Raw genomic sequence first — 14,761 nt, 5'->3', positions numbered from 1 at the left:
GGCTCAGTGAAGTGAGTTTCATTTCATTTCTGTGAACACTCAACTTTTCATTTTCACTGGGTTTCAGCACAGTGCAATGTGAGCCCAATATGATTAGATACTGTAATTGTGACTGAATTGAATGTGATTGAGCTTTATTTCATCATTGTTTTTACATTTTTTTCCAATTTTCTATATGCAGGCCCACTTAGCGGGAATATTCGACAATGTAAACAAAGTGGCTTTCCATCCAAAGGAATACGATCGCATGTTGGCTGTCATTTCCAGGGAAGGAGAACAAATTCACGTAATTATCATTCATGGGATATGAGAGTCACTTGCAAGGACAACACTTACTGTCCAGCCTTGATGGACTTTGAGCTGGTCGTGTTGATCTGCCTCTTGAAATGCAACCGTGTGTGTGTGGTATCGATGCATTTATGTACAGCTACGAGGAGATTTTGTCCCAGCAACAGTGATAATACAGTTCCAAGATAGGACAGTTTATGCGTTGGAGAGGAACTTGCATATTTTCTTTTTATTTGTTTATTGGACGTGCCCGTCCCTAATTAGCATTGAGGGGCAGTTAAGAATCAACCACATTGCTGTGGATCTGGAGTCACAAATAGACCAGACCACGTAAGGATGGCAGATTTCCTTCCCTCAAGGACATTAGTGAACCGGATGGGCTTTTACGACAATTGACAATGGTTTCATGGTGGTCATTAGACTTTTAATTCCAGATTTTTATTGAATTCAAATTTCACCATCTGAAGTGGCCGAATTTGAACCTGGGACCCCAGAGTACTCTGGGTCTCTGGATTACTAGTCCAGTGACAATATCACTATGCCACTACCTCCCCCTGTAGTAGTATTCCAAGTGACTGCTTCTCTTGTACTTCTTGGTGATGGAGACATCATAATTGATTTAATTTTGAACTATTTTTCAAGTGTATGATCCAAATGGTTTCATGAATATTGGCATGTATGGCAATTGGATATTTTAGTACACAGAGGGAGATGGATACAGGAGTAAGCCATTCAATCCTCAACCTGTTCCTCCATTCAATGAGGTCATGGCTGACCTATGACCTAACTCCAGTTTTTTTTATTCATACTTGGGATGTGGACGTCGCTACTTGAGGTCAGCATTTGTTGTCCATCCCTAATTGTCCTTGAACTGAGTGGCTCGCTAGGCCATTTCAAAGGGGGGCAGTTCAGAGTCAACCGCATTGCTGTGTGGGTCTGGAGTGACATGTTCAACAGCAGGGGCTGTTTAGCACACTGTGCTAAATCGCTGGCTTTGAAATCAGACCAAGGCAGGCCAGCAGCACGGTTCAATTCCCGTAACAGCCTCCCCGAACAGGCGCCGGAATGTGGCGACTAGGGGCTTTTCACAGTAACTTCATTGAAGCCTACTTGTGACAATAAGCAATTTTCATTTCATGTAGGCCAGACCAAATAAGGATTGCAGATTTCCTTCCCTGAAAGATGTTAGTGAGCCAGATGGATTTTTACGACAATCTGCAAAGGGTAACGGTTTCATTAAAGAGTTTTTTTTAATTGAATTCAAATTTCACCATCTGCCATGGTGGGATTTGAACCCAGGTCCCCAGAGCCTGGATATCTGGATTACTTGTCCAGTGACAATACCACATAGATTACATAGAACATTACAGCGCAGTACAGGCCCTTCGGCCCTCGATGTTGCGCCGACCTGTGAAACCACTCTAAAGCCCATCTACACTATTCCCTTATCGTCCATATGTCTATCCAATGACCATTTGAATGCCCTTAGTGTTGGCGAGTCCACTACTGTTGCAGGCAGGGCATTCCACACCCTTACTACTCTCTGAGTAAAGAACCTACCTCTGACATCTGTCCTATATCTATCACCCCTCAATTTAAAGCTATATCCCCTCGTGCTAGACATCACCATCCGAGGAAAAAGGCTCTCACTGTCCACCCTATCCAATCCTCTGATCATCTTGTATGCCTCAATTAAGTCACCTCTTAACCTTCTTCTCTCTAACGAAAACAGCCTCAAGTCCCTCAGCCTTTCCTCATAAGACCTTCCCTCCATACCAGGCAACAAAATGTGGCCGCACCAGAGTTTCGTACAGCTGCAACATGATCTCATGGCTCCAAAACTCAATCCCTCTACCAATAAAAGCTAACACACCATACGCCTTCTTAACAACCCTCTCAACCTGGGTGGCAACTTTCAGGGATCTATGTACATGGACACTGAGATCACTCTGCTCATCCACACTGCCAAGAATCTTACCATTAGCCCAGTACTCTGTCTTCCTGTTATTCCTTTCAAAATGAATCACCTCACACTTTTCTGTATTAAACTCAATTTGCCACCTCTCAGCCCAGCGCTGCAGCTTATCTTTGTCCGTCTGTAACTTGTAACATCCGTCCGCACTGTCCACAACTCCACCGACTTTAGTGTCACCTGAAAATTTACTCACCCATCCTTCTACGCCCTCCTCCAGGTCATTTATAAAAATGACAAACAGCAGTGGCTCCAAAACAAATCCTTGTGGTACACCACTAGTAACTGGACTCCAGTCTGAACATTTCCCATCAACCACCACCCTTTGTCTTCTTCCAGCTAGTCAATTTCTGATCCAAACTGCTAAATCACCCTGAATCCCATGCCTCTGTATTTTCTGCAGTAGCCTACTGTGGGGAGAACCTTATCAAACGCTTTACTGAAATCCAGATACACCACATCAACTGCTTTACCCTCATCCACCAGTTTGGTCACCTTCTCAAAGAACTCAATAAGGTTTGTGAGGCACGACCTACCCTTCACAAAACCGTGTTGACTATCTCTAATCAAATTATTCCTTTCCAGATGATTATACATCCTATCTCTTATAAACCTTTCCAAGATTTTGCCCACAACAGAAGTAAGGCTCACTGGTCTATAGTTACCAGGGTTGTCTCTACTCCACTTCTTGAACAAGGGGACAACATTTGCTTTCCTCCAGTCTTCTGGCACTATTCCTGTAGACAAAGATGACTTAAAGATCAAAGCCAAAGGCTCAGCAATTTCCTCCCTAGCTTCCCAGAGAATCCTAGGATAAATCCCATCCGGCCCAGGGGACTTATCTATTTTCACACTTTCCAGAATTGTAAACACCTCCTCCTTATGAACCTCAAGCCCTTCTAGTCTAGTAGCCTGAATCTCAGTATTCTCCTCGACAACATTGTCTTTTTCCTGTGTGAATACTGACGAAAAATATTCATTTAGCATATCTCCTATCTCCTCGGACTCCAAGCACAACTTCCCACTACTGTCCTTGACTAGCCCTACTCTTACCCTAGTCATTCGTTTATTCCAGACATATCTATAGAACGCTTTAGGGTTATCCTTGATCCTACCTGCCATAGACTTATCATGTCCCCTCCTGGCTCTTCTTAGCTCTCTCTTTAGGTCCTTCATAGCTAACTTGTAACTCTCGAACGCCCTAACTGAACCTTCATGTCTCATCTTTACATAAGCCTCCTTCTTCCTCTTGACAAGTGTTTTGACTGCTTTAGTAAACCACGGTTCCCTTGCTCGACCACTTCCACCCTGCCTGACAGGTACATAGTTATCAAGGACACGCAGTAGCTGTTGCTTGAGCAAGCTCCACATTTCCATTGTGCCCATCCCCTGCAGTTTTCCTCTCCATCCGATGCATCCTAAGTCTTGCCTCATCGCACCATAATTGCCTTTCCCCCAGATATAACTCTTGCCCTGCGGTATAGACCTATCCCTTTCCATAACTAAAGTAAACGTAATCGAATTGTGGTCACTATCACTATTGTGCTCAGCTACCTCCAAATCTAACACCTGTCCTGGTTCATTACCCAGTACCAAATCCACCTCCCTATATCCTTCAACATTTTTGGCTAACAAAGGTCTATCAATCTCAGTTTTCAAATGAGTAGCCTAGCATTAATTGCCATCTGCAGAAGTGAGTTCCAAACTTTTACCACCATTTGCATGTAAAATGTTCCCTAATTTCTCTCTTAAATGTTAGCTTTAATTTTTAGACTATGTCCCGTCATCCCAGGCTCGATAGCCAGGAGAATAGTTTCACTCAGTCAACTCTACTTTTCCCCTTAATATCTTGAAAACTCTGATCAAAATTCTGAAGGTGGAATTGTCCAATCCCACCTTGGTGGCTTTGATGGCAAGCAGGAGCAGAGAATCTAACAAGAGCCAAAAGATCAGAAAACTGCCATCATAAAATCCTGTTGTCAGTCTCCCAATGTGGGTTAATGGCATGTCGGTTCAATCGAGGAACAGACTTCCTCTTGAGGCTGCGAGCTTTTCCCCTCTGGGTTGCTGACATCCTGCACAGTCAGCTGAAGGCAGGTGGATGAGAGAGAGTGATAGAAGTGTGCTAGACTGGCATTTAAATGTGGCGCTGCTACCTTAAAACTCAATAGTTGCATTCGGATGAACAAATTGCCTGTGCACAATCAATGAAGTGCATAATCAAGGGACTGGTTTCGCACAGGGCTAAATAGCTGGCTTTTAAAGCAGACCAAGGCAGGCCAGCAGCACGGTTCAATTCCCGTACCAGCCTCCCTGAACAGACGCCGGAATGTGGCGACTAGGGGCTTTTCACAGTAACTTCATCTGAAGCCTACTTGTGACAATAAGCGATTTTCATTTTCATTTCATGTTAAGTGCTGAACCTAGTGCAGGATCCTGCCATTCTGGCCAGCAGGAAAGGTGCTGCTGGAGTCACCCGCCCTGCGCATGGTCTCAAAATGGGAGAATTCCTCCCTAAATATCCCTACATATGGACGATCTAATAGAAAAGTTTCTCGTGTTATTTGCGGTGGTATTTGCAGAGCTTCTCCCGACTCTGTCGGCGAGTTTCCCACGCTATCTAACCACACTTAGTCGCTTTTTGGGGCCCTGGGAAGTTTTTACCCCAGTGAAACCCAGACTTGGCGCGATTTAATGGAAGGGTTTCTAAGTGTGGTAGCGAACAGGAACTGCCGCGTGATTCCCGATGTTTGGCCTGGCAAGGCCGTCACTGGTATCAAATGTTAATTGGACCACTTATTGAGGCTTCACGCCGCAATTGATGGTCCCGCCAGCTGATTCGCCGAGCCTGTGCCCGCCAGCTTCTGCTAACAACGGAGAGCAGCAAACCCCACACTGCTCGCAGCATGTCACTGAGGAGCCCACGATTCGGGGATGCTGAACTGGCCAGATTGTTGGGCGCGGTCAAGACCAGATGGGATGCCCTATTCCCCTGAGGGTTTCAGAGGGTTAGCCCCAGGACAGACAGTGCCGCCTGGGAATAAATGACAGCAACTGTCAGCTTGGATATAGTCACCAGCAGTGCCGTAAGAAGATCAACGACCTCCACCAGGCCGCACGTGTGGGTTGGCACCCTCCCCCTGGCACCATTCCGTCCCAGCAACATATCGTGCCGCGTTCCACCCATGTCACCCCTGTTCTGGGCAAGGCATTTTCAGAATGCCAAAATGTATCATGGAGTTAAACCAACCTCTCCCTTTCATGGATTGTTGCTTTTGAAGCACGCGGCTTGTTCTCCAGGTGTGATATTACAATTATGGACACATGGGTTTTTAAACACAAAACAATGTTTATTCCATGAACTCAGCTTAACCTTTTAAATAAACATTGGATCCCTTAACACCCCTTACTTCAAAGATCACCACGAACATAATACAACACTAAATAATCCCTCAAAATGTTCCTACTAACATCCAAAAGGCTTCAAACCTTCAAAACAGTAACATACCAGGTCACAGTTGATATATATTTTCTGTTTTATGGCAGAGATATATCAGCTTGGTTGACTTCAGCTCCAGCACCTTGCTTTTCTTCTTGCAGCTCTCTGGAAACACACAGACACACACAAGCTGCTTTGTTCAAACTGGCTTTCTCCCTTCAAGCAACTCACAGCAAACCAGAACTTCTCAAGCTGCTGTCTCAAACTGGCTTTCTCCTTTTAAGTAGCGAACAGCAAAACAGCCAGGCACTTTTAAGCTGCTCTCAGCAAAACCAGTCAGGCACTTTTCCAAACTGAAACTTCAAAATGGCTGAACTGAGCTCAGCTCCACCCACTCTCTGACATCACTGTTTTCTTAAAGGTACATTGCTTAAACATCCATTTCTTAAGGTACTCTCACATGACACCTCCCCCAAGAAAAAAAAATAAACCATCAACTTCAAGATGGTTTCATTTTTCACTTTTGCTCCATCCACTAAGAAATGCACACAGTAAAAAATACTTTTTCCTTTTTAAACAAAAAAACACATGCAAACAGGCATAATAATATAGTCCATTTTTCCCGTTCTTCTTCCTCCAACCAAAATCCTTCTCGATTGACAGTCTCTTGGAACAAGAAACTCTCTGCACGATCCATCCATTCCTCTACGCCTTGGCATTGCTCTTTAGATTCAGATACTTTAGTTCAATCTGACCACAGAGCCCCTTGCAATTCTCCAATATAGGAACATTGGTGATCACAACTTTCAGGCAGTCAATGCCTGTTGAAAGTCGCTGTCCATTGAAATTTGTGACGTTTCATTAGCAAGTCCATCAATGGAGTAATCATGCCACAAAACCTTTGCACAAAGGTTCGATCAAATTCATTCATGCTAAGAGATTGCATTATTCCCCTTTGTCTTGATGGTATCGGAAACTCCGCAAGGAAAGTGATTCGGGCTTCTCCAAATTCACTTTCGGCTAGGTTCATCACCAAACCAGCCTCCTGATGTCGATCGAAGAACTCCATACGATGTTTAAAATGTTCTTTCCATGTCTGGAAGTTGTAAGTAAAAGCAGACTGTCCCACTTTCTCAATGCAATCCTTCAAACATGGGATAAGGTAAGAGTCTGTTCTTGTAACTGCATTCACCTTTCGATAGTTCACACACAACCGTTGGGTACCGTCTGGTTTAGGTACCATCACTATGGGTGAGCTCCATTGTCTGCAACCCACTTCAATTATGCCATTTTTAAGCATACTCTCAATCTCTCTGTTAACCTGTGCCAATTTTAAAGGATTAAGTCTATATGGATGTTGTTTGATAGGAACAGCATTTCCCACATCTACACCATATGTAGCCATTTTAGTACTTCCCAATTTATCTCTACAAACCTGCCCATGTGATATCAATAACTCTTTCAGGTCAGTTTGTTTTTCCTCTGGAAGGTAACTTAACAATTTATTCCAATTTTTAAGAACATCTTCATTTGCCAATTTAATCTGAGGTATATCAAATTCACAGTCATCTGGATTTGGTTCGTCACTTTGAGTAAGAATCATTAAAACCTCCTTTTTCTCTCCTCTTTCAAAGTACTTTTTAAGCTTATTCACATGACACACTCGGTGAGTCTTCCTTCTATCTGTTGTTTTTACAACATAATTCACCTCACTTAATTTCCTTTCAATCTGATACAGTCCACAAAACCAAGCTTTTAAAGGCTCACCTACCACTGGTAACAACACTAAAACTTTATCTCCACTGGCAAAACTACAAACTTTGGATTTCCTGTCCGCTACCCATTTCATCACATTTTGTTCAGCTTTTAAATGTTGTCCAGCCAATTCACCTGCTCTATTTAATCATTCCCTAAAATTTGACACGTAATTCAATGATGTAATTTCCAATTTCTCACCCACCAATTTTCCTTAATCAATTTAAGTGGTCCTCTTACCTCATGAACAAAAATTAGTTCAAAGGACTAAATTTGGTTGACTCATTAGGTGCATCCCTAATTGCAAACAATACAAATGGGATTCCTTTATCCCAATCCTCTGGATAATCTTGCCAATACACCCTCAACACTGTCTTGAATGTCTGATGCCACCTTTCTTTTTTTTAAAAAAATATTTTATTGAAAATTTTTGGCCAACCATCACAGTACATTGTGTATCCTTTACACAGTAATATCACAATATAAATAACAATGGCCAGTTTTATAAACAAGAAATAAATAATATATAAACAAAAACAAAACTAAATAGCAACTGCCTTGTCCCAGATAAATATTCTCCAAAAATATGTTTTAACAGTCCAATATACAATTATCTATAACAACAACCTATACATATTATACTTATATATTAACATCCCTGAGAATCCATCTGGTTCCTCCCCCCCCCCTCTCCCCACCCTTCTCACCCCCCCCCCCCCCCCCCCCCCCCCCCCCCCGGGTTGCTGCTGCTGTCTTCTTCTCTTTCATTCCCTCTATCTTTCTGTGAGGTATTTGACGAACGGTTGCCACCGCCTGGTGAACTCTTGAGCCGATCCCCTTAGGACGAACTTAATCCGTTCCAGCTTTATAAACCCTGCCATGTCATTTATCCAGGTCTCCACACCCGGGGGCTTGGCTTCCTTCCACATCAACAGTATCCTGCGCCGGGCTACTAGGGACGCAAAGGCCAAAACATCAGCCTCTTTCGCCTCCTGCACTCCCGGCTCTTCTGCAACCCCGAATATAGCCAACCCCCAGCATCAGCCCACAGCCCCTCCTCAATCTCCTCCCCCAGCTCTTCTTCCCATTTCCCTTTCAGCTCATCTACCATAATCTCCCCCTCATCCCTCATTTCCCTATATATGTCTGATACCTTACCGTCCCCCACCCATGTCTTTGAAATCACTCTGTCCTGCACCTCCTGCGTCGGGAGCTGCGGGAATTCCCTCACCTGTTGCCTCGCAAAAGCCCTCAGGTGCATATACCGGAATGCATTCCCTTGGGGCAACCCATATTTTTCGGTCAGCGCTCCCAGACTTGCAAACGTCCCATCGACAAACAGATCTCTCAATTGTGTTACTCCTGCTCTTTGCCATGTTCCAAATCCCCCATCCATTCTCCCCGGAGCAAACCTATGATTATTTCTTATCGGGGACCACACCGAGGCTCCCGTCTTTACCCTATGCGTCTCCATTGCCCCCAAATTTTCAGAGTAGCCACCACCACCGGGCTTGTGGTGTATTTCTTCGGTGAGAACGGCAACGGCGCCGTCACCATGGCTTGTAGGCAAGTCCCCCTACAGGACGCCTTCTCCAATCTCTTCCACGCCGCTCCCTCCTCTTCTCCCATCCACTTACATACCATTGACATGTTGGCGGCCCAGTAGTACTCACTCAGGCTCGGTAGCGCCAGCCCCCCCTATCCCTACTACGCTGCAAAAATCCCTTCCTCACTCTCGGGGTCTTCCCGGCCCACACAAAACTCATGATACTCTTCTCAATCCTTTTGAAAAAAGCCTTCGTGATCACCACCGGGAGGCACTGAAACACAAAGAGGAATCTCGGGAGGACCACCATTTTAACCGCTTGTACCCTCCCTGCCAGTGACAAGGATACCATGTCCCATCTCTTGAAGTCCTCCTCCATCTGTTCCACCAACCGCGTTAAGTTTAACCTATGCAATGTACCCCAATTCTTGGCTATCTGGATCCCCAAGTAGCGAAAGTCCCTTGTTACCTTCCTCAGCGGTAAGTCCTCTATTTCTCTGCTCTGCTCCCCTGGATGCACCACAAACAGCTCACTTTTCGCCATGTTCAGCTTATATCCTGAAAATTCTCCAAACTCCCCAAGTATCCGCATTATCTCTGGCATCCCCTCCGCCGGGTCTGCCACATACACCAATAAATCGTCTGCGTAAAGAGATACCCGGTGTTCCTCTCCTCCCCTGAGTACTCCCCTCCACTTCCTGGAACGCCTCAATGCTATTGCCAGGGGCTCAATCGCCAGTGCAAACAGTAACGGGGACAGAGGACATCCCTGCCTCGTCCCTCTATGGAGCCGAAAATACGCAGATCCCCGTCCATTCGTGACCACGCTCGCCATCGGGGCCCTATACAGCAGCTGTACCTATCTAATATACTCATCTCCAAAGCCAAATCTCCTCAACACCTCCCACAAATAATCCCACTCCACTCTATCAAATGCTTTCTCGGCATCCATCGCCACCACCATCTCCGCTTCCCCCTCTGGTGGGGACATCATCATTACCCCTAGCAGCCTCCGTATATTCGTATTCAGCTGTCTCCCCTTCACAAACCCAGTTTGGTCCTCATGGACTACCCCCGGGACACAATCCTCTATCCTCATTGCCATTACCTTGGCCAGAATCTTAGCGTCTACATTTAGGAGGGAAATAGGTCTATAGGACCCGCATTGCAGCGGGTCTTTTTCCTTCTTTAGGAGAAGCGATATCGTTGCCTCCGACATGGTCGGGGGCAGCTGTCCCCTTTCCTTCGCCTCATTAAAGGTTCTCATCAGTATCGGGGCAAGCAAGTCCACATATTTCCTATAGAATTCGACTGGAAATCCATCCGGTCCCGGAGCCTGCATACTCCTAATTCCTTTCACTACTTCCTCTATCTCGATCTGTGCTCCCAGTCCCACCCTCTCCTGCTCCTCCACCTTTGGAAATTCCAGCCGGTCCAGGAAGCACATCATTCTCTCCTTCCCATCCGGGGGCCGAGCTTCGTATAATCTTTTATAGAATGCCTTGAACACTCCATTCACTCTCTCCGCTCCCCGCTCTATCTCTCCTTCCTCATCCCTCACTCCCCCTATTTCCCTCGCTGCTCCCCTTTTCCTCAATTGATGGGCCAGCAACCTGCCCGCCTTCTCCCCATACTCATACTGTACACCCTGTGCCTTCCTCCACTGTGCTTCTGCAGTACCCGTTGTCAGCAAGTCAAATTCTACGTGTAACCTTTGCCTTTCCCTGTACAGTCCCTCCTCCGGTGCCTCCGCATATTGCCTGTCCACCCTCAGAAGTTCTTGCAGCAACCGCTCCCGTTCCCTACTCTCCTGCTTTCCTTTATGTGCCCTTATTGATATCAGCTCCCCTCTAACCACTGCCTTCAGCGCCTCCCAGACCACTCCCACCTGGACCTCCCCGTTATTGAGTTCCAAGTATTTTTCAATGCACCCCCTCACCCTTAGACACACCCCTTCATCTGCCATTAGTCCCATGTCCATTCTCCAGGGTGGACGCCCTTCTGTTTCCTCCCCTATCTCCAAGTCTACCCAATGTGGAGCGTGATCCGAAATGGCTATAGCTGTATACTCCGTCCCCCTCACCTTCGGGATCAACGCCCTTCCCAAAACAAAAAAGTCTATTCGCGAATAAACGTTGTGGACATAGGAGAAAAACGAAAACTCCTTACTCCTAGGTCTGCTAAATCTCCATGGGTCTACTCCTCCCATCTGCTCCATAAAATCTTTAAGCACCTTGGCTGCAGCCGGCCTCCTTCCAGTCCTGGATCTCGACCTGTCCAGCCCTGGCTCCAGCACCGTATTAAAATCTCCCCCCATTACCAACTTTCCCACCTCTAGGTCCGGGATGCATCCTAGCATGCGCCTCATAAAATTGGCATCATCCCAGTTTGGGGCATATACGTTTACCAAGACCACCGCCTTCCCCTGTAATTTGCCACTCACCATCACATATCTGCCCCCGCTATCCGCCACTATGGTCTTTGCCTCAAACATAACCCGCTTCCCCACTAGTATAGCCACCCCCCTGTTTTTCGCATCTAGCCCCGAATGAAACACTGCCCCACCCATCCTTTGCGTCGTCTAACCTGGTCTAGAAGTTTCAAGTGGGTCTCTTGTAACATAACCACGTCTGCCTTAAGTTTCTTAAGGTGTGCGAGTACTCGTGCCCTCTTTATCGGCCAGTTCAGCCCTCTCACATTCCACGTGATCAACCGGGTTGGGGGGCTTTTTACCCCCCCCCTTGTTGATTAGCCATCCCCTTTTTCCAGCTCCTCGCCCGATTCCCACACAGCTGTGTCCCCCCCAGGCGGCGCCCCCCCGCCCACCCCACCCCATTCCGGCTCCCCCCTCTCCCCAGCAGCAGCAACCCAGTAACTCCCCACCACCCCCCGCTAGATCCCCCACTAGCGTAGTTACACCCCCCATGTTGCTCCCAGAAGTCAGCAAACTCTGGCCGACCTCGGCTTCCCTCCGTGACCTCGGCTCGCACCGTGCGACGCCCCCTCCTTCCTGCTTCCCTATTCCCGCCATGATTATCATAGCGCGAGAACAAAGCCCGCGCTTCCCTTTTGGCCCCGCCCCCCCATGGCCAACGCCCCATCTCCTCCTCCTCCCTTCCTCCCTCCACCACCACCTGTGGATGAGAAAAAAGTTACCGCATCGCAGGATTAATAACATAAAACTCATCTTTCCCCCCCTTTTCCCCCCTCTTCGCCCCCCATACTCGCCCCACCACTTTGTTTCAAACGTTCTTTTTTAGTAACCCGCTTATTCCAGTTTTTCTTCCACAATAAAAGTCCACGCCTCATCCGCCGTCTCAAAGTAGTGGTGCCTCCCTTGATATGTGACCCACAGTCTTGCCGGTTGCAGCATTCCAAATGTTATCTTCTTTTTGTGAAGCACCGCCTTGGCCCGATTAAAGCTCGCCCTCCTTCTCGCCACCTCCGCACTCCAGTCTTGATATACGCGGATCACCGTGTTCTCCCACCTACTGCTCCGAGTTTTCTTTGCCCATCTAAGGACCATCTCTTTGTCCTTAAAACGGAGGAATCTCACCACTATGGCTCTAGGAGTTTCTCCTGCTCTCGGTCCTCGCGCCATCACTCGGTATGCTCCCTCCACCTCCAGCGGACCCGCCGGGGCCTCCGCTCCCATTAACGAGTGCAGCATCGTGCTCACATATGCCCCGACGTCTGTTCCTTCTGCACCTTCAGGAAGACCAAGAATCCTTAAATTATTCCTCCTTGCGTTATTCTCCAGCACCTCCAATCTTTCCACACATCGTTTATGGTGTGCCTCGTGCATCTCCGTCTTCACCACCAGGCCCTGTATATCGTCCTCGTTCTCGGCAGCCTTTGCCTTCACGACCCGAAGCTCCCGCTCCTGGGTCTTTTGCTCATCCTTTAGCCCTTCGATCGCTTGTAATATCGGGGCCAACAGCTCCTTCTTCATCTCCTTTTTAAGCTCTTCCACGCAGCGTTTCAAAAACTCGTGTTGTTCAGGGCCCCATATTAAACTGCCACCTTCCGACGCCATCTTGGTTTTTGCTTGCCTTCCTTGCCGCTGCTCTAAAGGATCCACCGCAATCCGGCCACTTTCCTCTCCTTTTTCCATCTGTATCCAGGGGGGATTCCCTTCTGGTTTACCGCACAGTGCTTTTAGCCGTTAAAATTGCCGTTGGGGCTCTTATTAAGAGCCCAAAAGTCCGTTCCACCGGGAGCTGCTGAAACGTGCGACTTAGCTGGTCATCGCCGCACCCGGAAGTCTGATGCCACCTTTCTAACGCTCCCTGCGATTCTGGATGGTACGCAGTTGATTTAAATTGTTTTATTCCTAAGCTATCCATAACTTCTTTGAATAACTTTGAAGTAAAATTTGATCCTTGATCCGATTAAATTTCTGTGGGTAGTCCATATCTCGTAAAGAATTTAAGTAACTCCTCCACAATCCTTTTAGCTGTAATATTACGTACTGGCATGGCCTCTGGAAACCTAGTAGACACATCCATTATAGTCAAAGATATTTTTAAATTTTTTTTTATCATAGAAGTTTACAGCATGGAAACAGGCCCTTCGGCCCAACCAGTCCATGCCGCCCAGTTTTTACCATTAAGCTAGTCCCAGTTGCCCGCACTTGGCCCATAACCCTCTATACCCATCTTACCCATGTAACTATCTAAATGCTTTTTAAAAGACACAATTGTACCCGCCTCTACCATTACCTTTGGCAGCCCATTCCAGACACTCACTACCCTCTGAGTGAAGAAATTGCCCCTCTGGGCCCTTCTGAATCTCTCCCCTCTCACCTTAAACCTATGCCCTCTAGTTTTAGACTCCCCTACCTTTGGGAAAATATGTTGACTATCTACCTTATCTATGTCCCTCATTATTTTATAGACCTCTATAAGATCACCCCTAAGCCTCCTACGCTCCAGGGAAAAAAGTCCCAGTCTATCCAGCCTCTCCTTATAACTCAAACCATCAAGTCCCGGCAACATCGTAGTAAATCTTTTCTGCACTTTTTCTAGTTTAATAATATCCTTTCTATAATAGGGTGACCAGAACTGCACACAGTATTCCAAATGTGGCCGTACCAATGTCTTGTACAACTTCAACAAGACGTCCCAACTCCTGTATTCAATGTTCTGACCAATGAAACCAAGCATGCCGAATGCCTTCTTCACCACCCTGTCCACCTGCGACTCCACCTTCAAGGAGCTATGAACCTGTACTGTTCTATTACTCTCCCCAACGCCATACCATTAACTGAGTAGGTCCTGGCCTGATTCGATCTGCCAAAATGCATCACCTCACATTTATCTAAATTAAACTCCATCTGCCATTCGTCGGCCCACTGGCCTAATTGATCAAGATCCCGTTGCAAACCTAGATAACCTTCTTCAGTATCCACTGTGCCACCAATCTTGGTGTCATCTGCAAACTTACTAACCATACCTCCTAAATTCTCATCCAAATCATTAATATAAATCACAAATAACAGTGGACCCAGCACCGATCCCTGAGGCACACCACTGGTCACAGGCCTCCAGTTTGAAAAACAACCCTCTACAACCACCCTCTGTCTTCTGTCGTCCAGCCAATTTTGAATCCAATTGGCAACCTCACCCTGGATCCCGTGAGCTTTAACCTTCTGCAACAACCTACTATGCGGTACCTTGTCAAAAGCTTTGCTAAAGTCCATGTAGACAACGTCTACTGCACTGCCCTCATCTACCTTCTTGGTCACCCCCTCAAAAAACTC

At 46.7% G+C, this 14,761-nt stretch overlaps 1 protein-coding gene across 1 annotated transcript in view; it reads left to right on the top strand.

Annotated features, from left to right (window-relative positions):
* LOC140411190 (dynein axonemal heavy chain 8-like) overlaps window positions 1-14,761 on the top strand; it is a 2,783,184-nt gene that overhangs the window by 1,008,942 nt on the left and 1,759,481 nt on the right. The window contains exon 40 of the mRNA XM_072500280.1: window positions 182-286. Coding sequence (XP_072356381.1) covers window positions 182-286 — 105 coding nt within the window. The remainder of the gene's footprint in view (window positions 1-181; window positions 287-14,761) is intronic.

Source organism: Scyliorhinus torazame, chromosome 4, assembly GCF_047496885.1.
Source record: "Scyliorhinus torazame isolate Kashiwa2021f chromosome 4, sScyTor2.1, whole genome shotgun sequence".
NCBI lineage: Eukaryota > Metazoa > Chordata > Chondrichthyes > Carcharhiniformes > Scyliorhinidae > Scyliorhinus > Scyliorhinus torazame.
Note: the sequence above shows the minus strand (reverse complement) of the source record. Positions and strands in the feature narration are given on the sequence as shown.